This window comes from Aethalodelphis obliquidens, unplaced genomic scaffold, assembly GCF_003676395.1.
Source record: "Aethalodelphis obliquidens isolate GAN/ISIS:26980383/991018 unplaced genomic scaffold, ASM367639v1 scaffold31, whole genome shotgun sequence".
NCBI lineage: Eukaryota > Metazoa > Chordata > Mammalia > Artiodactyla > Delphinidae > Aethalodelphis > Aethalodelphis obliquidens.
This window is the reverse complement of record NW_020837975.1, coordinates 18,994,043-19,017,150: the sequence shown is the minus strand read 5'-3', so window position 1 is coordinate 19,017,150 and position 23,108 is coordinate 18,994,043. Positions and strand designations below refer to the sequence as shown.

General features: G+C 38.7%; 1 protein-coding gene across 1 annotated transcript; it reads left to right on the top strand.

Moving 5' to 3' along the window:
- The first annotated feature begins 235 nt into the window (after positions 1-235).
- Positions 236-22,355, top strand: RHAG (Rh associated glycoprotein). Its single transcript, XM_027127464.1, has 10 exons — positions 236-398; positions 10,833-11,016; positions 11,561-11,711; positions 13,439-13,586; positions 13,776-13,942; positions 16,011-16,148; positions 16,695-16,816; positions 20,734-20,807; positions 21,018-21,091; positions 21,809-22,355. Exons 1-10 carry the CDS (start codon positions 236-238, stop codon positions 21,887-21,889), a joined length of 1,302 nt encoding a protein of 433 aa, XP_026983265.1. The 3' UTR covers positions 21,890-22,355.
- The last annotated feature ends 753 nt before the right edge of the window (positions 22,356-23,108 follow it).

The following is a 23,108-nucleotide window of genomic DNA, read 5'->3' as shown; positions in this document are numbered from 1 at the left end:
TTTCCATCTATATTGTATTTTCTTCAAACCAGCATTTACAACAGTTTGATTACAGAGCATAATTCACTCCAGTGGATGGGGCGTTTTCACCAGTCTTGCCCTTTTTTTTTCTTGCAATGTCACTGGAGTGCCTTGAGCATGCAGCCTAATTCTACACACAGAGCAGCCCTTCTGTCCTTATCAACCTCCCACAGACCGCGAAGCCCTCAGTGTGCCTCTGTCCTTTGCCACAAACATGAGGTTCACGTTCCCTCTCATGGCCATTGGCCTGGAAGTTGCCATGATTGTTTTATTTGGATTATTTGTTCAGTATGAAACGGATCAGAATGTTTCCCAGCAGCCCAACAGCACCAAGTCACCTACCGTGGATGTGGACAGATACCTTGACCTGTATCCTCGTGAGTAAGCAATCTGCTTCTTATTGTACATTTTTCGGTTCTCAGAATGTGGACCCATTTTAGGTTCTCAGAATGTGAGGTCTGTGAATACCGTAACCCCTAGCACTCTACATGGGAGCTCTTTACAGAATTATGTGATAGTTCTGAGTGCTAAGGTTATTATAAGTTTATGCTGGGGCATCTGGTCTCTGTAGTTAATGTGTTTGGATAGAATCTGTGTTTATTAAAATATGAGAACAAGAAGCTGAAAATGTAAATAATTGATCAGTGTTTTGTGTTGCCTACATGCTGCTAAATGACCTTATTTTTCCCTTCATCACTAGTTCTGCAAGGTATAAAAATATCCCCCCCCCAAAAAAAGACTCAAAGTTAACTTTGGAGGAGAAAGAGTAGAAACAAAATGGAATATTGAGAAGGAATTCATGTAAGGGCCTTAAGGTATAAGAAGGGGTATTAAGGATGATATAGGATGTAAATGGTGTACTCAAGGCTTTATAATATTCTGAAAGGAAGACCGTTTGTTCCTCTGAGATAAGAAGAAACGTGTGAACACCTGACATATTTTAAAAGCAGGACCCTTCCCTGGGAATGGCAACTGGAGGAAAGAATGGATATAGTTTCAAGTTTGGACAGGCAGGCTATAAAATACTTAGTATAAAAATAATAACTACCATTTACTGACTGCTTACTATGTATGAACCAGGCATATTCATCACCTTGTTAACCAGGGAGGGAGGTTGTGATATAATCTTGTTATATAGACTGTTTATTCAGCGAGGCACAAATAATTTTAGTATTTATTATTTATTAAGTGTTAAATTTTATTAATTTATTCAATTATTTTTGTAGTGATATTTATTATAGTTCTATAGCATATGTCTAAGCTTTTTTAAGAAAATATGACATTTGTTCTCTCATTCCTACACATTTTTGAGGGAGTTTATATAATGCGGAGTATTCTCATGTAGAAACTGTGACCTAGAGTTGCCAAGCGACTCAGCCAAAATGCACATTCGCAAGTTAAGGGCAGAGTTAGGACCATAAGTCAGAGACTCAGGGTCCAAATCTAGTTCTCTTTACACTACATAGATATCCAAACGGGTTCTTGATTAAAGAATTTTATAATTTGCAAGTTTAAGAACACCAAAACAGAAAAGAATTCTGTTCAACTCTGTATGCTTTTGTACATTTTGTTTCTTCATCCAGTAAACATTTTTACTATGCACCAAGCATGTGCTACAGCAAACTTACTCACAGATAAAACAAGTAAGATGTCTTTATTCTAAGACTCCACTGTTCGGTACAAATGTAAACGAAGAGCTGCAGTATGGCATAGAAACAAAATGCCAAAAACATAATCTAAGATTAGTGTTATTCAAATAAAGTTATCTTAAGAGATCAAAAGCTTTGTAATTTGCATAATTCAAGCTGAATTCTCTCAGTTTCAGTGTCAACACTCATCGGTAAAACTTCAATTCAGAATTTGAGATAAAAGCCAAGTTGGAGAGAAGAGTTACTAAACATGGTCATTTTTTTCAATTGCCTAGCAATCATATAACCTTTATACTCTGCTTGCAAGGAACATAGAAATTCATTCATTTTATGATGCATTAAGAAAATATCTATTTAGCTCCCAATTCTCGTCAAGCAATCTTCGAGGTCCTAGGCTCTAGGCAGTAATAAAGCAAAGCAAACAAAACAAGCAAAGTCCACGCCCTTGCTATTACCGAAAGTGGAGTCTGGCTGCTCGCCGCTCAAAAGCCAATAAAGAAGCAAGTTTGGTGGAAAGGAAAGTTTGCTTTATTATAGATGCTGCAGCTGAGGGGGAGGGCAGACTCCTGTCCAAAGGCCGACTCCCCCCCCCCCGCCCCCCGCCAATCAGGGCGCAAGAGCTTTTACAGACGGAGGGAGGGGGCTACACGCAGAAAGAGCACAGTCAGCTCTGACAGTCCTCTTGATATTGGTCATCAGTGGTCTGATCAGTGTCATATTGATTGTTTTAAGCACTGTTAGTCTTTAGTTCCAGGGTTGGTTTGTTCCCATTTCGTTGAGGCCAATTCTCAGAATTGTGACAGCTTATGTCATGGCTACAGTCTGTTCATCATGTAGTTAACTTCTTCCACCTGGCCGGGGTTTCAGTGTCTATAAGGCAGCTCACAGCATGTGGCTCAGGATATTATCTATAGCCCATGAGGAGGAACTAAAGGTCCTTGACTTTGGTTAATGATTAAACTATTATTATTTAGTCTTTTTGGACTGCTATTCTTTGCTTCTGCATTTTCTCACTTCTATTAAACTTATTCTTTGGCTAAAGTTTTTCCACAGACAAAAGGCAGGTGGAGAACATGGATTGGGGGAGGACCGTAGGGTCCTGCTCTATTTCATTATAAAGTTTACATTCCAATGGGGAAACCCAGACCATATACACACACACACACACACACACACACACACACACAAACACATATATATATATATATGAATAGATATATATTCAATATGTATATATATATTCATATTCACATATGTACTGTGCTGGGAGGGGAAAAGAATTTACACATATGTACATATATGTACATATGTGTGTATATACATATGCATATCTGTGTATAATACAAGCAAATATATACATGTATATATTTGCTTGTATGTTATACATACACACAGCACACAGCCATACACTAACACACACACACTCACATGGTAATAAAATGCCACAGCAATAAACAAAGCAATATTTAAAAAATAGATGTACCTGGGCCAGGGGGATATCCTTTCAGCCTTTCTCAACCAGGGTTATGTGAATGAATTAAGTCTTACTAGCCCAAGGCATCCACTGCATACAATTAATTAACTTCTCTTCTGTGCTTCTACAGTGGTACCAATCCTGTACCATCTTTGAAAGAACTAGAAAATAGTTACTTAAATCATTATCTTGTTCCATGGTTTAAATGAGAAATCTGATTGAGAAAGGCAGTTAATGTAGAGTCTGGATAGGTCTTTTTGATACGAAGTGACATTAAACAGAACTAAAAGAGGCAAGAGAATAAGCTATATGGAAACGGAACAAGGACATTTTATATGGAAGAAACAGCAGGCGCAAAGGCCCTGGGGTATTTAGTATATGCAGTGAGCAAGCAGGGAAAACAAACTCAGAAGTGTGAGAGTTCGGGTGCTACAGAGCCTTGTAGACCGTTGTAAGCAAACTGTTTTTATTCTGAGTCGATAAACAATTGGAGGACTTTGACAGGAGGAGTATGATATGATTTAAGTTTTAAAGACATTCTTCTGGATGTTACGTAGAAAAGAGTTTGTAGGGGATCAAGGGAACAACTAGGAAGTCATATTACGAGAACCATCTAGTAATCCTGAAGAGATATGAAAGTAGGCTGGACCAGAGTCATAATGGAGGAAGTTCCGAGAAATGGTCAAATTCTGGCTATAACTTGAAAGTATCGCTAAAAGGATTTTCTGTTATATCAGCTGTATCAAACATGAAAACAAGAAAGGGATCAAAAAATGATATCTAGGGCAGGATTCTTTTTCACTTCTTTAAGGAAACATCAAATCACAGTTGCCAGTAATAATAATGATTAACAATCAACAGCCAACACAGACACACAGACACACACAAACCACAACATCTTCCTCACTATAAGGGCAGTGAAGCCAGGACATAGGCAGGGGGCAGGATAAGGGAAGAAGAATTTAAGCAATAGAGGCCCCTGGGGGCCCAGAAGAAGGGCATTACACAGAACACAAGGTGAAATTTTACATGGAAGGCAGTCTTCACTCATTCAAAGTGCTCCCCATAACTCAAGTCTATACACAATTAAAAGTTCTCTCTTCTGTAAGGTGGCTCCCAAGATCTAAAATTCTGGTTAGTACTAATCTTCCAGTTCAGCTCTGTTATCACTGGTTAAAATACTTGGTAGAACAGCCCTAGAAACCACACAATTATACTAATTATACCTATATATTTTTTCCTACATTTCAAACAATTGATGTACATCAAACTTATGCAACAGCATAAGTCACTGGAGAGAAGATTATTAACTATTCACTCACTAAGATGCAAAGTTCAAGTCAGGTCAACAAACATTTGGGGGCACCTACCCAGCACCATGGAAGGTGCCAAGTTCAGGGGTTCAAGCACGGAAGAGGCGCATTTCCTGCCTAAGAAGCTCACAGGGACTTTCACCAGTTCTCAGTTGCAGTGTAGTGAAAGCTATGAATTTTTCACAAATAAATAAAGTAGGAACTTAATTTATATTTAAAATAAATTCAATAGGATATAATTTTATTCATCTCTCTCCTCTCTTGCATTCCTCACTATGCAATGCAGAGAAAGGGGTGATATCACACAATCCTGGCATCTGCTCCCATCCCAGGGCACAACTACGGAAGTGGGCAACACACCTGAATATCACATTGCATGTCATGACGGACCCCAGAGAAACTCATTTGAGGAACTAGATACACTCCACGGTTTTTGGCCTTCATGGCACCCAGCAAAGTGTTGGCCAGTTTGTTGAGGCAAATAATTTGATAAAGGAATGACGTTTGGCTGTGATTGTCAACGAATCCTTGCTAACACATAGCAAGACTAGAGAAAAGTAAAGTTTAAGGAGAAGGCTCCTTGAAGGCTGTTAACATGTTATTAGAGATTCTACAAACACAAGGTCTTTAATGCCTACAGGACATTAAAACCACATCAATGAACTTTATGTCCTCTGTTAAACATTAGAATCCATTAGTCTATCTTTTTTTTTTTTTTTTTTTTTTGCAGTACGCAGGCCTCTCACTGCTGTGGCCTCTCCTGTTGCGGAGCACAGGCTCCAGACGTGCAGGCTCAGCGGCCATGGCTCACGGGCCCAGCCGCTCCGCGGCATGTGGGATCCTTCCGGACCGGGGCACGAACCCATGTCCCCTGCATTGGCAGGTGGACTCTCAACCACTGTGCCACCAGGGAAGCCCCCATTAGTCTATCTTGAACTTTGAGTGGATCCCATGTGTGATCTTGTTACACTGATCATTTGAAAAATACTGATTCACAGTTACGCAGATACTCCAAATGTTGACATATTTCATTATATAATATCAAAAAAGGATACTTGTTAATATCACCAACAATCTCACCAGAAACCCCAAGAAGTTTCAGAAAGCTGACAAGCTTGTAGTGGCAGACATAAATTTTCTGAAATTCTAATTTTTAATTTACTTCTAATTTTTTAATTTACTTCTTATTTAACCAAGTATAGTTGATTCACATGTTGTGTTAGTTTCTGGTGGAATTCTAAGGTTTTTTTTAAAACTCAAAATGTATTACTGGCAACAAATACTGTGAGTTCTTTTCATTGAAATCACAACATCACTTCGTTCATTTTTCAGAAAAAGTTAATACCCATTTGAAAAACCATAGTTTATATCAATCTTTTTTCAAAAAAAAAAAAAAAAATGGAGTTCTGTGGAAAAGTTGCTCACTCAGTTCATAACTCAAACAATAACAAACGTGCTTTTTCTTTTCTGAGACAATCATCATGTTTCAGTAGTGCTTTACGTGTAAAGACATGTATGAGAGGGTTAATAGTTACAATTAATAATTTTTACTGATTCATCAAGGAATTTGTAAGTAAAACTGGCTGTTTTTACTGCAAGTGTGTGGTCAGGAAGAATACCAGACTACTAATTCAGTTTGGTACCACTGCTTTCATTCATGCTAAAGTACAAGTAGTTTTCTATACCATTGTTTTTCATCATCTGCGGAAATATCAACACAGTGAAAAAGTCAACTAACATCCTGAATTAGAATTATTATAAAAATAATTTTAACCTCAGATTCCCTGAAAGTGTTTCCAAGATGCCCAAGATGTCTGCAGATCATACTTGAAGAATTACTGAAGATATAGGTAAACTGGCAACGAATGTACACAGCACTAGAAATTATTTTATGAATTTCAATACCAGCAACAGATTAGTACGATGATTTATTTTTAAAATCTCAATTTAAGAATATGCTCCTATATTTATTCAGATATCATTCAGTTCATTTATTTATTTATTTATTTAGGCTGTGCCGCGCAGCTTGCAGGATCTTAGTTCCCTGACCAAGGATTGAACCCAGGCCAGGGCAGTGAAAGCACCGAGTTCTAACCACTGGACCACCAGGGAATTCCTCATTCAGTTCATTTATTACAAAAGATTCAGCAAATCTAGATATACGTGACAGGCAAAAGGTTACAAAAAGTACAGGGTAAATGATTCCTAGGAAATTGTTTGCTGCTATCCTAAGTGATACAATGCTTGAATTAACATGCTGTGTTTTATAATCTAACAATAAGATACCAGCCTCCTGTATGCTGCCTTTGAGTTGACTCATTTTGTTTACTTAAAAGGACTGGAAGCAATGAGCACAAATAGAACCCATATCTTGCCTTCTAACTACCATTTTCCACTCAGAGGCTCATTCCAGGTCAGGGCAAAGCAAGCTCAATGTAAGCCAAGTGTATAAAGACTAATGGGGGCGTGCCAAGAGAACACAAGATCCTACTTGAAAGAGCACCAGCTAGCCAAACTGGGGATAAATAGAGCATTAAAAATAATAATGGTATGACGGTAATAGATTATAACACACTGAAACAAAGAAAAATTGATGATAAACGGGCACAGACAAGCACATAAACAAATGAAATAAAACCAGAGGGACGTGCACAACGTTACAGCTGTGCCCGGCGACACTGTGCAGAGCATCTGGTGCTTGAGGGTCATCTAGAAGCATACCAGGTAAAGAAGTGTTGGGTATAGGGGAATTCCCTGGCGGTCCAGTTGTTAGGACTTGGCACTCTCACTGCCAGGGCCCCGGGTTCAATCCCTGGTCAGGGAAGTAAGATCCCACAAGCCATGTGGCGTGGCCAAAAGAAGAAAAAGTGTTGGAGGTGGGATGGGGCAGACATTCTAGGCAGCACGCGTATACAGGAAATAGAGGAGAAAGAAGGTTCTATTTCATTTTTCTGTTGGTTGGTGGTGGGAGAGGGAGAGTTGGAATCCTCAGTTGCATTTCAAAGACATTGAGTTATCGGGGCTTAAAAGATACCCTAGTCCAAGATAAATGTGAAGTAAAATATAGAACAGAAATACCAGACGTTGCCAAGTTTACTTTAGAGGCTAAAGTTGCCTGCTAATTGACAGAGACAGACAAATACTATAAGATATCACTTACACGTGGAATCTAAAAAATAATACAAATGAATCTATATACAAAACAGATACAGACTCACAGACATAGAAAACAAACTTATGGTTACCAAAGGGGAAAGGGAACAGGGATGGACAAATTAGGAGTATGGGATTAACAGATATAAACTACTATACATAAAGTAAATAAGCAAGAAGGATTTACTATATAGCACAGGGAGTGTTACCCAATATCTTGTAATAGCCTATAATGGAACATAATCTGAAAAAAATTTTTTAAAAAAGGCAAATCACTATGCCTTATACCTGAAACTCACACAGTATTGTAAATCAACTATACTTCAATTTTTTAAAATTGCCTGCTACTGAGAATATCTGATTTAGACAAGTCTTGGCAGTCTTTAAAACCCATCAGAAGACTTCACAAAAGTTCCAATCACTAAAGAAATCCCTTTTTCCTTCTATGAAGAGGATACTTAATTCCTTTAATGGCAGAGTCTTGCACTATAAAACTAAACTCATGACCCTCTCCTTTGTCCCCACCCGCAAAAAAAATTCCTAGTGCAGGATGAAAGACAATACATAATCCTGTTTATAAACCTTTTTATCCATACCTTTCATACACAATCATTATCTGTCAAGAGCCTTCTCAACTTTGTAAGCTCTCTTAGATGAGGTTCTTAAAGCCCCCTTGTGGCGAAAAGCAGTAACAAGAATTAGATTTGGGGGAGGGGTGGGAAACAGTGGAGCACTGTTAATACAAGAAATTCCTCCCTCTATATAATGTCTGGTTTTCCAACAAATGAAGAGGGGGATAGAATCTGAATAATTATTACTCCCAGTGTGAGACATTACAAAATTAGTTAAAACAATTTTTTAATTAGTTGGTTACTGCACACTTTAAAATCAGCTGATGACAGGAGGAACGAGAGTACTCTCGGAAAAAAGAAAAGAATGTTTAGAAAAACAACTTGGCGTAATGAAAAAAAAAAGAAAACAACACAGTGAAGACAGTAAGACTGGGTTCTTATTTTTATTTTAGTTTTGTGATTATAAACAACTCACCTAACTTCTCTGGATCTTAGAGTCCTGACCTAAAAACAAAATAAAATAAATGAAACAACTTATAGAGCTAGGAGAGACTTTGGGCTTCATCTAATCCAAACTGTTCTTTAAGGAGGAGAAAACTGAGTTGCAGAAAGGTCTAGGAAAATCATAAACAGTAAGTCACGCATACTCTCTGAGCTCCACTCCAACTTAGTCTATGATCTAAATCAAATGTTTACATAAAAAATTTAAATGGTGGTAAAACAATCTGTAAAAATAGATGAATGCATGTGGTCACCTATATTTCCAAAATCAAACAGGTTGATGTTAGTTGACAGTTGCCCATCGGCAGGTCAGGTAAAATCCCAATTCTGAAGTTCTCTGGGAAGATATGAGATGAGGGTGGGCATCCAGAATGCGGGTATAAGTCAGATTATTGCCAATAGGCATTATCGCACTAGGAAAAAAAATAAGACTGCAGCATTCTCCTCTCTGAGACCTCCCTCAAAGCTGCTAAGGAGAGAGAATCTTCAGAAATCTTTTTCCGTTTTCACCCTCCTCAGACTAACTGTCTTGGGAGGTTGCACCAACAAATAAAATGACCAAAAGGCTCACTGCGTGGATGGAGTCGAAACAATGATGACACTGTGTGTACCTGAGTCAGCAAGTTTGGTCTGGTTTTCTCATTCTCTTTATTACATTTGCAGCACTCATATACAAGTGAGACTAGCTTCTAGACGACCAAAGGAACCTCGTAATTCAGTCTATGATGCCAACTTCTGTCTGTCCTGGTATTTGTCATAGAGTAAGATGGTAGGGTAAGTCCCCACGGCTCTAACCAGCCCTTTTCAAATACTGGGAATCTTTGGAAAAACAGCATCTTCATCTACTTCCGGGTTTGTGATCACTGCCACAGATTAGCTGATCGGATTTAATCTGAAAAGTTTGAAAAAAATGTAGTATGCAAGCTGTGTTGGGGAAAGAGTCAGGACAGTTCTACAGAGACGAGGGGAGCCCAAAGGGAAGGTGCTACAGACTCTAGAGCGACATTAGCCTGAAAGAAGGTTATTGGGGAGTGTCTTATGATCAACACCTGCAGCAGAAGTGTTTGGGCAGAGACAGAAGCCTCAGCTGACCCCACCAGAAACTCTGAGACTGGGATTGTCTAGCTTCAGGTGGCCCTCTCCCGAGGCAAGGGGATGCACATGTGAACCAGTCACTGGGCTCAGGCTTCCCGAGGGAAGGCCTGTGACCTGTATAAGAGTGTTTCCCAGAGGGAAGGGAGAGCTGTCACCTGGCAGCACTCCCTACAGCCCCAGGAAATGTGAAATATAGCTTTTGCAGTATTGCAGATGAGAACACTGAAGCTCCCAGAGAATAAGTGACTTGCCCAAGGTCTCACAGTCACGTGATACAATTGGGGGATATCAGCCTACATCTCCAGAACCAAGTCAAGTATCTGTTCCTCAAGAGGACAAAGCCTTCCTTCCGTTGGCTTAGAAAGTGTTAACAAAGACATTATCCCATATGACTTGAATAATGATCTAGTAAGATTTCCAGGGCTGGTCCTATTATACACATTTGATAGATAAAGACAGCAGCTCATTCATTTAGTCAATGTTGCCTCTTTTCCTATATGCACGCTTTTATGACAGATTCAGGGGAGCAAAGGATGAGTATGCCCTAATCCCTTCAATCAGGAAACTCACAATCTAGTGCAGGCAATGGACACCTCACCAAATAACTATTACAGTGTGATACCTGCTAAATAAATGGTAATGCAATGTGACAAATGCTAAAGCTGAGGTTTGGGAAAGACAAGAGGAAATATTAATTTTCCCTGGAAATATTGGGAAAGTCTGCAAGAGTGGGTGATACTTGCACTATGTTTTGCAAAGTTTTCCTCAGGTGGAAAGTAATGGAAAACTCTTCAGGGAGAGGATGAAAGACACACTGGTAGGATAGTGCATAGTCTTCCAAGAAAAGGCTCAGACACTGAATAATTTGCCCAAGGTCTCCTGGCTGGTAAGTAACCAAGCTGGCACTTGAACCCAGCCTTTGGCAGCCCAGTTAACATTCCCTTTGTAGTGTTTTCTGAAAAGGATGTAGCACTTAGTAAATGGAATATGCTATGATGTAACACTTTCTCAGTTGTCCCCTTATGCAGATTTTTTTCCCTCTGCTCTTTTGCAGTCTTCCAAGATGTGCATGTTATGATATTCGCTGGGTTTGGCTTCCTCATGACCTTCTTGCGAAAATATGGCTTCAGCAGTATGGGCATCAACCTACTCATTGCTGCTCTGGGCCTCCAGTGGGGCACTATTGTACAGGGGATCCTGCAGAGCCATGGAGAGAAATTCCACATTGAAATCAAAAAGTGAGCACCCCTTATTTTCCAACCATTGTGTTTTCAGAGCAATTGTTTCTCTGCTTAGTCTCTTGACAGTCAGCCTCTGAACTAGCTTGCAAATTGTTTCCTTTCCATGATAGAAGATCGTTGAGATCCAAGGACCTAAATCAATGCCTTGCTCAACTGAACTGGACCATACATTCATGTCTATAACCACTATGATTTGACCTTAAGGGTATGAGAAATCTCCTTCCATAAAATTATTATTCCTTCCTTATTAAGGTAATAATAATAATTATTATTCCTTTACCTTATTAAGGTAAAACCCTAAATGAGGGAAAGAACAGGGAGGTTAAAGGAAATGTGAGAGCAACTAAAGATTGTATGGTAATTGGAGGCGGGGGTGGGCAAGGACGTGGGAGAGGATAAAAGTAGGCCTGGGAGAAGCACCTGATGGGGACAGGTGGGGAGAGGGCCCTTGAACTCTGGACAGGGTGATGCTATAGTTCATTACAACTCATATATGTGGGGTGTGCATTATTCTTCAATGTCTTCTTTCTTCTTTCCTCAGCATGATAAATGCAGACTTCAGTACAGCCGCAGTTCTGATTTCTTTTGGAGCTGTCCTGGGAAAAACAAGTCCAATCCAAATGCTGACCATGACAATTTTAGAAATTGCTGTCTTTGCTGTCAATGAACATCTGGTTGTCGAGGTATTTAGGGTAAGTGTTCTAGTGATACTTACATAGCTTTGAACATCACAACACATGTATTGGATGCCCACTATATTCAGGGACAAACCTTGGTGACAGTGATACCATAGCAAATAGTACTCATAGTCATCATTTGAGTGCCTACTGTAAACCAGGAGTTTTATAAACATTATTTAATTGCAGTATCACCACAACAGTGTAAAGTAGGTATTTTGATGTTACTATTTATACACAATAAAACTGATGATCACAGATGCTAAATGACTTACTTGCCTGAATCTGGATTCAAATCCAGAATTTTCTAGCTCTACAACTCTTTTTATTAAAATACATTTTCTATCAATGATCAATTCCTATTTATATTTCAACTACTCATTGAATAGCTCTTTCAAAGCCTTTTATTAAAGCTTAGATGAAATTTCTTCTCCTCCGTGAAAATCTCATTGATTCTCCCAAGGAAAATAAATAGAATATTTCTGGGCACTCTCCAGTATTTTATTTATGCCTCTATTGAACATGTAATTCAATAGCAAATACTTTTGGTAACTTTCTAGGTGTCATGTGTTGGTGATTCAGTGACAAACAAATAGTTAAGGTCTCTGTCTTCATAGGGTTTACAATCTAGTAGGGGAGACAGACATCCAACAAATGATCATACATTCAACCATCTACCTATAGAATCATGCACACATACACAAAAATATTACTATAAATTGCAACACATGCTTTGAAAAAATAGAGTGGCTCTGAAGGAGTATACCTAAAAGATCTCATTTAGACTGTGGAATCAAGGAAGAATTATGTAAGGAAGTGACAGCTAAGCTGGACCTGAAAGGTACATAGGAGTTTATCAAGCATGAAAATTTAAATAAATTAATAAATTTGTATCATTTTCCTACTTTAATAAGTACAGAGCAATGCCTTGGGTTTGGCACACTGAACTTTCCATCTAGAGACAAGAAATGTAGAAAACTGGATCAAATCCATTGTGTCCTAAAGAGGGACCTAAAATGTGCTTCTTCAAATGAATCTTGGACCTCAGCTCATTTTCTTTTTCTTTGGTTTTTTTTTTCTTTTTTTTTTGTGGCGGCACTGAGCAGCATGTGGGATCTTAGTTCCCAGACCAGGGATCGAACCCGTGCCCCCTGCAGTGGAAGCGCAGAGTCTTAACCACTGGACCGCCAGGGAAGTCCCTCAGCTGGTTTTCATATCATCATGGCAGGGTGAAGCTTCTTGAAACTTCAAGTCTTTGAGTTACAATGAAGTGAGCTTTTACTGTAACGTCAAGTGAATGCAAAAATCATGTTTGTTTTGTATCAAGTGCAATGCATAATATTTCACTGAGAATATCTCGAACCTTGAAAAGTAACCTAAAATGTATTGAGTGCCCACTAAGGACCTAACAGTTGAAAAACATGGTCCCAGCTCAATCTTACCACAAACTGTATTAGCTGGGTAACATTTCCCCATTTTACAGAACTGGAGACTCAAAGAAGTAGAGTAATTTGACTAAAGTCACATCAGAGAAGTACCTGACCTAGGATTGAAAGTCAGTTCTGTGTGGCTCCAATGCTTGCACTTTTTTGTTTTTCCCGATCCTGTTTTATTCCCTTTCTCTGACACATTTTTTCTCTCTCTTCATCTTTTTTTCTTTAACCCATGAAGCAGTTCTTTCATTGACCTCCCTCCTGTAGTGAGTTTCACCTCTATTTACATGAATGTTTTGCCACCCTCAGGCCTCTGATATTGGAGCATCAATGACCATCCATGCCTTTGGGGCTTACTTTGGTTTGGCTGTAGCAGGCATCTTGTATCGATCAAGCCTGAAAGAAGGGCATCGCAATGAAGAGTCTGTGTACCACTCGGACTTGTTTGCAATGATTGGTGAGTTGGGATGAACTTGCCTGATTCTTGTCTATTTGGTCAGACGCAAGGGAATACCCCTATTTTCCCCTAACTCTTAGATAACAAAGCATAAAAGGAAAGACATCTTGTCCGTGCCCAAAGCAAACGGCTTCCCCTGGACTGCCTTCCATATTCAGAACGAATACCCCTTTTTGTGATTTACTACAGGGACTCTTTTTTTATGGGTACTTTGGCCCAGCTTTAATTCGGCCATCGCTGATGCTGGAAAGAACCAGTACCTGGCCATCGTAAACACATACTTCTCTCTTGCCGCCTGCGTGGTTACAGCCTATGCGTGCTCCAGCCTTCTTGAGAGCCGAGGCAAGCTCCATATGGTAAGTGCCATGTTAACTCCCATGGAACTTTCGCTAAGCGACCCTGATGGCTGCTCTGATGACTAGTTCACTTCTGCATCACTGCTGAGCTGCCCGAACAAATCACAACACTGCAGACCTTGGAGAATAATCTGAAAACAACATTCCTTTATTCTTCAAATGTGTACTCTGGCAAATCTAGTAGGGAATATAATTATGCAAAAATGAAAGATCTGAAGCGTATTTCTTTAATGATAGAGCTAACTGTCCCCAAGTTCTTAGAAAATCTTTCTTAGAAACAGGAATTTCTACAAGAGTAAAAAAAGAGAGTGGGGGAATGCAAGTTGATTTTCTAACAGCAGATATTTCTCTCAAAGAAATAACAACTAAATGTAATGTGGGATCCTGAATAGGATTCTGGAAAAGAAAAGGGATATCAGTGGGGATACTGGTGAAATTCAAAACGGTATTTAATAATATTACACCAATGCTAATTTCCTAGTTCTACAGTGATGTAAGACGTTAACATTGGGGAAAACTGGGTGTGGTATATATGGAAACCCTCTGCAATATTTTTGTAACTGCTACATGTCTAAAATTATTTCAAAATCAAACTTTTTTTATATCTCCCCCAAAATAGTCTTTTGAGTTTCTTGACTAAGAGCTTAAAGAAATATCAGTGAAGGAATAATCCTCAGATCAGCCACTCTTCCTTTCTGAGCTGAGGGAGAAAAAAGATATTGTACCAAAATACTACTTTCTTTTTTTTAATTTTTTTAAATTAATTTACTTATTTTGGCTGCGTTGGGTCTTCTTTGCTGCGTGCAGGCTTTCTCTAGTTGCCTCAAGCGGGGGCTACTCTTCATTGCAGTGCACGGACTTCTCATTGCAGTGGCTTCTCTTGTTGCAGAGCACGGGCTCGAGGCGTTTCACTAGTCATAGCACACGGGCTCAGTAGTTGGGCTCACAGGCTCTAGAGCACAGGCTCAGTAGTTGTGGCGCACGGGCTTAGTTGCTCCACGGCATGTGGGATCTTCCCAGATCAGGGCTTGAACCTGTGTCCCCTGCATTGGCAGGTGGATTCTTAACCACTGCACCACCAGGGAAGTCCCACTAAAATATTTCTAAGCATAGCTAAGGACATGTATTTCAGTTCTCTACAAATTGTTTCATGAGAAAAAACTGAAAACAATAAAAAGAAGCAATCGTACATGTACAGCTCAGTGGTTCTCTTTCAAAAGCACTGATAACCTGTCTTCCTCTGGCAGAACAGTCAGAATATGATTTTTCTGAGGAATTCTGGTAAATGGAAACTGGTTACTCTTTCCTCCACCCTCAAATGTTCTCAGAAGAGTGACACTTGCAAAAGCTGTTGTCTTTGATGTGTAATGTGTACTTTTCAATGTCTCTAAATCCCCTCTTTGATTATTGGAATATCATGGACTCTGCAAAAGCACACAGTGGCCACAGGCTTCTTTCAGTTCACGGTAACCACAAATGCATTCCAAAGCTGCATAAAGAGGCAGAACACCCTCCTACTACAACTTCTTTTGATTTCCTCACATCCCTCTCCATACTGGTCTTACTAATCTGATCTCTCATGCATGACCAAAGAACCCTACAACAAGGATACCAAGTGTCAACTGCTGGGAAGAAAGGCCTTCTGAAATTACAAAGAACCTTCTTCTTAAAAAGGAATCCTGGGACTTCCCTGGTGGCACAGTGGTTAAGATGCCACGATCCCAGTGCAGGGGGCCTGGGTTCGATCCCTGGTCAGAGAACTAGATCCCACATGCATGCCGCAACTAAGAGTTCACATGCCACAATTAAGGAGCCCTTGAGTCGCAACTAAGGAGCCTGCCTGCCGCAACTAAGGCTGAGTGCAACCAAATAAATAAATAAAAATTTTAAAAATAAATAAAAAGTCCATTCCCCAATAATATTAAAAAAAAAAAAAAAGAACGAATCCATAACCCTCCCAACTGAAGAATGTGTGGTGTATGGAATCCACTGAACCCACGATTGCTACAGTCCTTCTGAACTCCTCCTCCTTCCTCTCACCTCACTCACATTTCTGTGCCCTACACAGGTTCACATTCAGAATGCAACCCTTGCTGGAGGAGTGGCTATAGGCACTACTGCAGACATGGCAAATACCCCATACTATGCTATGATCATTGGGAGCATTGCAGGAGTGGTCTGCGTGTTTGGGTTCAAGTTTCTGACTGTAAGTATTAACAAGACACTCTGAGTCAAACTTTGGATCTGCCCCATCTTCTTCTCACATCCCACCAGCAGAGAAAAGCTATGAAAAGTCCTTTCCTAAGCACCTCTCCTTGGGTCATTCAACATGTCAGTGTTCCAGTGGTTTCTACTCTTTCTTGCTTTCTTTTTTTTATATCAGTTACTTATAACAGTATGAACTGAACGTACTTGTATTGCTTTCCTCAGGGCAGTTCCATTAAAGGTTTTGTTGTTGTTGATGTTTGTTTTGTATAATTAAGGACTCTGAGCCCTATTCATGGGATTTAGGATACCATCAGTAGGTAAGAATGAGTAGGAGTTAAAGTCACTCACCTTCAAATCTATCTACATAAGACTGAAATGAGCAGTTTTGCCACCAGTGTATTCAGATTCTTTGATGTAAGCAGGTGTCAGATAAAGATGGGGAACTGGCCTGCAGATAAAAATTTTCCTGCATGGTCACTGACTTCAGTCACACAGCTCTCTATACTTAACAAAATAATAAAACTTCCTCTTTTTACAATTTTAGCCATTTTTCACTACTAAACTGAGGATCCACGATACGTGTGGGGTCCATAACCTACATGCCTTACCTGGTGTGATAGGAGGCCTCGCCAGCATTGTGTTCATAGCCTTGGAGACAGCTGACACGTGAGTGAAAGAATGGGTTTTCCTGTTCCCCAAGGTCAAGTGCTGTTTTCTTACTCAGAGAAACCCAGTGATGAGAGAGCTTTTTCTTTAGCAGTCCAGACCACAGTTCGTAAGTACTGTTCTTATTGAAGCCAAAGAGACACAACCAAGATAAAAGAATTGTATTGGAAGATGTTTCTTAACTAGCATTATTAATGTTTATTTTTGTTTAATTAACGTGTTTATTTAAATTTCTCTATCATAGGCAACTGTCTCATTGCAGATAGGACAATTTGATCATCACATTCAGATTACAGTAGGCTTACTCTTTTACTTGGTCCTACCAAAATCAAGCATATGGGGCATATGTGATGAACTGGCAACCTCTGCATCCAATCCACACAAAGAAGAATGAGTTAGCATAATGTGGAGAGCATTTGGATCTGGGGAATCAGAAAGACTGGCATATGGTTCCAACTTTGCTACCTAGTTAAGTGGCTTTTGACAAGTCACTCAGCATTTCTGGTTCTAAGTTTTCTCATCTGTAAAATGAGAGACTTGTACTATTTATTCTCTGAAATCCCTTCTAGGCTCTAACAGACTTAGATTCTTCCCCAAGTGGCCAGAGAAAGAACAGCCATCAGTCAAATTTAGGAGAATGGAAGTGATGCCATAAGCCATGAGTCGTAATTTTATGCAACAAGATTGGAACAATTTGAAATGAATGTCATCCATGCAAAACAGCTAGGAAAATTGTAGAGTTCAGATCACTCAGGGAGTAAGGAAGGAGGAATAAAAATGCGCTATTTTTGATTGAAAACATGAGGAAAAGGTGAATGTGTTTGATGATGTCTCAATAAGACCACTGGCTGGAGTTATATAATATGAAAAGAAAGTGTTTCTCTTCCATTTTAGCAGATTAAAATATTACCATGTTAAGACCAGTAATGATAAATATTTGAAAAACTTGCTTCATCATATTTTCTACTGAATAGAAAATTTGCTTCCTCTTCATGTGTATAGGTGACCCATTTCTTCTGTTGTTGTTTTTTGTGTTTTTTTTTTTTTACTACTTTTGTAAATTTGGAGGACAACCCCAGAAATATCACATCTTCTTTTAGTTCTTTCCAGGACCCAACAGAGTGTTGAGACCAAACACTGATGTATTTTAACGCAAATCAAGCGTGACAAAAGTTTGAGTTAAAGAGTTCAACTCCTAAGTATTATAGTGTGTAAACGTTCTGCACACACACTTAAGAGGTGTCTCAGGATTAGAAATAGAGGAATTCTTGAGCATCATGCCTGGATCAATTCCATAGATGCAATAAAACTAGTCTGTCTGGCTCTCAAAGGCTGGGTCTTGCTGGGTGGCCAGATTTGGGGTAGGTTTCATGGTTAAGAGTCCAATCCTTGGGTATACAGGTTTAGCAACTTCTTAATTTACTCAGGAGGCATTGAGGGGGGCAAGCCTTGGAAGGCCCATTCACATGTGTGGGTAAAATTCACACATATTTCACACAGCAGATAAAATACATTTGTACAAGAGCCAAATCTATTTACTCACATGTGTCTATTCAGAATATTAAAATGCAAATCGGGTTTCTTGGTAAGCATAGAACAAGGAGAAGTTAATATACTTAAGGGACATTTTTTCAAGTTATGGCAGCTTTACTCTAACAGTGCTGTTAATTTTGTCTAACTCTGTGTTTTCCAAGCCTATTTTATCATGGAATAACTTGCATCAAAAACATCTTTTAATACCTTGTAAAAGGTCTTGGCAGATTCTGGTAAAATTAACAGGCAGCTTACAATAGAAGAAAATCAGATGAGTTAAATACATATTAAATATTCAACCTTGCTAGTAATCAAAGGAATGCAAATTAAAACAAGTTATCCATTTTTCAGTTATCAAATTGATAAAGATTTAATAAATTATAATATTGAATGGTGGCTAAAGTGGAAAAATGGAGATATAAATTGTATAAGGTCGTATTTGGAAAAGCCCTTAAGAAGAATATAAACCTTTACTGATAATCCCATTTCTAGATAGGTTTTATTTTTGGGAAATTATTGGACAAGTCCATAAGCATATTCCTAAGAGGATATATTCTCACAGCATATTTAAAAATATGAAACATCAGAAGCAACCTAAATACCCAACCTATAGAACTATAATTACAGTATATTTGTACAGTGTAATACTCTAGTAATTAAAATTATGATCCAGATCTACATTTACTGACATGAAAAAACATTAAGATTTAATGGGAAAATCAGTATCATGACATGATTGCATTTTTATAAAAATACTTGCTTATATTTTACATGTTTATACTGATAAGATTGGAGGGAAATTAAACTTTTTCCCTTCTTTTCTTAATTAGTGGTTTTGAAATTTTTACAATGATCATATATTACCCATACAATTTTTTCTTTAGTAGAAAAAAAATAATAAACCCTTCAAATAAAGAGAAAAAAAGGAATCTGAGTTAAGTACATTCTTTTCCCTGAAGGATGAGGAAGAAACAACACATTCTCCTAGTTCAATGGTTTGCTTTCCTGCAATAACTCAACTATTTGTTAATTGCCTGTTAAAGAGTGAGGCACTGTGCTAAGGGGATTCCCACACTCCTAGTTCATTTGACACCCTTATGCATTTCTATAGCTTTTTATCACATTCTTCTATTCCCCAAATTATAAGGAATTTTTCACTCATTAAATTTTAAGGTAACTACTTCTAACATATAGATGCACTTTAATATTTTCAGTGAGTTGTCCCTACAATACATGGTAAAATTAGCTTTTCTGATTTTTAATTTCATCACAATTGTTTTTGGGGGGATGAAGTAAGGAGAGATGGCTGCTCACATTTGTTTTGTATATTGCTCCATCCTCAGTGCCTAGAAGGGAAGCTGGCACAAAGCAAGTAGCCAATAAGTAGTTGCTGAATGAATCAGAACCTCGTACCATATTTTTAGAAAATACTAAACCCTCTAAGGAAGATCTTTTTTTTTTTTTAAACGTCTTTATTGGAGTATAATTCTTTTACATTGTTGTGTTAGTTTCTGCTATGTAACAAAGTGAATCAACTATATGTATACATATATCCCCATATTCCCTCCCTCTTGCGTCTCCCTCCCACCCTCCCTATCCCACCCCTCTAGGTGGTCACAAAGCACCGAGCTGATCTCCCTGTGCTATGGGGCTGCTTCCCACTAGCTATCGATTTTACATTTGCTAATGTATATATGTCCATGCCACTCTCTCACTTCATCCCAGCTCACCCTTCCCCCTCCCCGCGTCCTCAAGTCCATTCTCTACAGCCACTATGGAGAACAATATGGAGGTTCCTTAAAAAACTAAAAATAGAACTATCATATGACCCAGCAATCCCACTACTGGGCATATACCCTGAGAAAACCATAATTCAAAAAGAGTCATGTACTGCAATGCTCATTGCAGCACTACTTACAATTGCCAGGACATGGAAGCAACCTAAGTGTCCATTGACAGATGGATGGATAAAGAAGATGTGGCACATATGTACAATGGAATATTACTCAGCCATAAAAAGAAACGAAATTGAGTTATTCGTAGTGAGGTGGATGGACCTAGAGTCTGTCATACAGAGTGAAGTGAGTCAGAAAGAGAAAAACAAATACCGTGTGCTAACACATATATATGGAATCTGAGGAAGATCTTTTCATCATTCCTGAAGAAAAAGGTAGTTCCTGTTTAAGTGCTTATAAGAATTTGTGAACGTTGATCAAGAGTTTCAAAGAAAATAAATATATGAGATAAAAGAAAAATTGTAACAAATGTTTGTTTGCTGGTATGTAATGATGCACTCTGGCCTGAAGGGGCAGGCATGCATGCCCTCAGGAGATGAGCTTTGTTTGCTGGCTTGGAAAAACAATGGAATTTTTTTGGCCTCCTAGGTCTGCCATGGCCATGCAGGCAGCTGCGCTAGGTTCTTCCATTGGAACAGCACTTGTTGGAGGGCTAGTCACAGGTGAGCATAAAAAGTAAATATATGTTTATATCTCATGCTCTCAGCATAATAGATGATAATAAATATTGTTAAATTTAAAATTTTTCTAAACTTCTGACAGTAATCATGTAAGCTCAAGGGGATGACTTTACAACAGTATTTTAATTACTTTGCAAGTTGATTTTCCTCTTCAGCATCATAACATGACTTATTTTCTCCCCACTTTCACAGGTTTGATTCTAAAGATACCTATCTGGGGACAACCAGCTGACCAGGACTGCTATGATGATTCTGTTTATTGGGAGGTACTATATAGTGTTCTAAGGACGTACATGATGACTACACTAGGGAAAGTTTTGCTCACCTCATGTCTAGATGTCTGTGTGGCACCCCTATGATGAAGTTGGTTGAACTCCCTATTTATAGAGAGAAATTGAGAAAATGTGCCCAGAAAGATAAAATCAGAAGCTATGATATTTTCCAAAGCAGAAACTAGATGAAGAAAAGACAGACTTTAGTTGGCAAGTGCCCTTTCACTCCTCCGAGGGCAATAAAAAAGTTCCTCATAAAACTATAAGAATCCTGGGCAGTGGTGTGAGATTTTACCCCACATATAAAAGTAGACGAACCAGGTGGAGCACACAAAGTTGAAGAATTTCAGTGAGTACACAAGAGGTTCTAGGACTAACAAAACATCAGCTTCTTTCCATCCTCCAGTTTCTACCTCTTTATTTTATTGACATTTTCTCCCAAATTATTTCCTGCAAAGCTTAAGACTGACAGATATTTGCATGTGTTCCATGGGATTTTCAAAGAGAACAGGTTTGGGAAAGCGAATGTAGTCAGGGTGGGCGGGATAAATATTTTTGTTTTATTATTTTTTCCCAACTCAAACAATTTTTATTTCCAGTTTTTTCTAAGCTTGAATAATAATTACAGAAAATCTTTGTTTTGATACTAACCTCTGACAAGCCCAGTGAAAGAAACTATCAAAAGTGCCCTAATCTTTTCTTTTTTTTAAGGTCCCTAGGAGGACAGAACTGGACGTGTTCAGTCATTTCCATGAACATGGCAACCACAACCAGTTAGAACCTGAAGCCTAAAAACCATTCCTGTGCCTCCGCCTCTTTTCCCATTGCCTAGACTTGAAATAAAATGGCAGCATCCAGTGAGAATATGGACCAGAATGGATAGATCCTGAGCCCCAAATGTCCAGTGTGAAAATGTTTTAACATAATCTGGTGCTGTCTCTTGGCATCAATGATCGTTTAGTTGAAGAAGTGTGACATACAACAGATGGTCAAATGGATTCTATTCAGGACTCCCAGATTACTCTTGCCAGTGGGTAGGTACAGGGTGAACATTCCACGTATTTTCTTGTATCTTTTTTTTTCCACATAGAGGAAAATTTACAAAGAAACCAACATTTTCTAATCATGTCTTAATGTACGTACTATGTCTTCAATCCCAAAGATTATAAAACTGAAGCCAATGAAACAATAATTTATGTAAGAAATCTATATAAGAAATAAGAAAGAAACGTATGTATGTAAAGCAGTAATATGATTGTTTTTTTTTTCTTTTTTTTTTTTTTAATTGGAGTATAATTGTTTTTTGACTGAGCTCTCTTGATTCTAAAAATGGTCTAGTTAGTAATATTATGTCTTTGTTTTGTCGGCTAAAAAAAAATGCACAACCTAAAAGTTGAGAATCGTGTTCTATTTGGTAGACTTTCTGAGGACATAAGCCCGGGAGACAGCCTCTCAGAGAGTTCTGAGAGACTGCTCGGAAGAGGTAAGGGAGGAACCAGGATATATAGGAGTTTTGCAACAAAGACCAAGTAGTCAGAACATCAAAAGATTACTGTTAATTAAAGACAACCAGACATCTCAAGTTAATGAATTTGGCACTTTTCTATGTATGGGAAGATGCAAGAGTCTGGGCTGCGCACCTCAGCTATCTGGGGCCAGTAGCCCATGGGCATCCTGCTGTTTGCATCCTGAGCTCCTTCAGGGCTCACCCTCAAGAAAGGAGGTAATGGCTAATGGCTGCAACATCCTTTGTTTACTGATATGGCAGGCGACATGTTTCATTCACAGTTTGAATATTCTTATGCTTAACTTCCTTTGCATGTTTACTATTTGCAATAAGAGCTCAAATGCTATCTGACCAATGTCTGTTTTGTATAGAATTTCAGTGGATTAAATCTTATTATACAATAAAGCATTTGTCTTTTTTCTTTGGTGATTAGAATTCATTTTAGTAACAAACACACACATTACACACACATACACACACATTCCTCATACTTAGTCCATACTC

What these genes read in the sequence shown, in the direction of transcription:
- RHAG (XM_027127464.1), top strand. Translation starts at nt 236, where the DNA reads ATGAGGTTCACGTTCCCTCTCATGGCCATTGGCCTGGAAGTTGCCATG. An exon ending in TTGGGTTCAAGTTTCTGACT is followed by an intron (nt 16,149 to 16,694) that starts GTAAGTATTAAC and finishes TTACAATTTTAG; the next exon opens with CCATTTTTCACTACTAAACT. An exon ending in GCCTTGGAGACAGCTGACAC is followed by an intron (nt 16,817 to 20,733) that starts GTGAGTGAAAGA and finishes TTGGCCTCCTAG; the next exon opens with GTCTGCCATGGCCATGCAGG.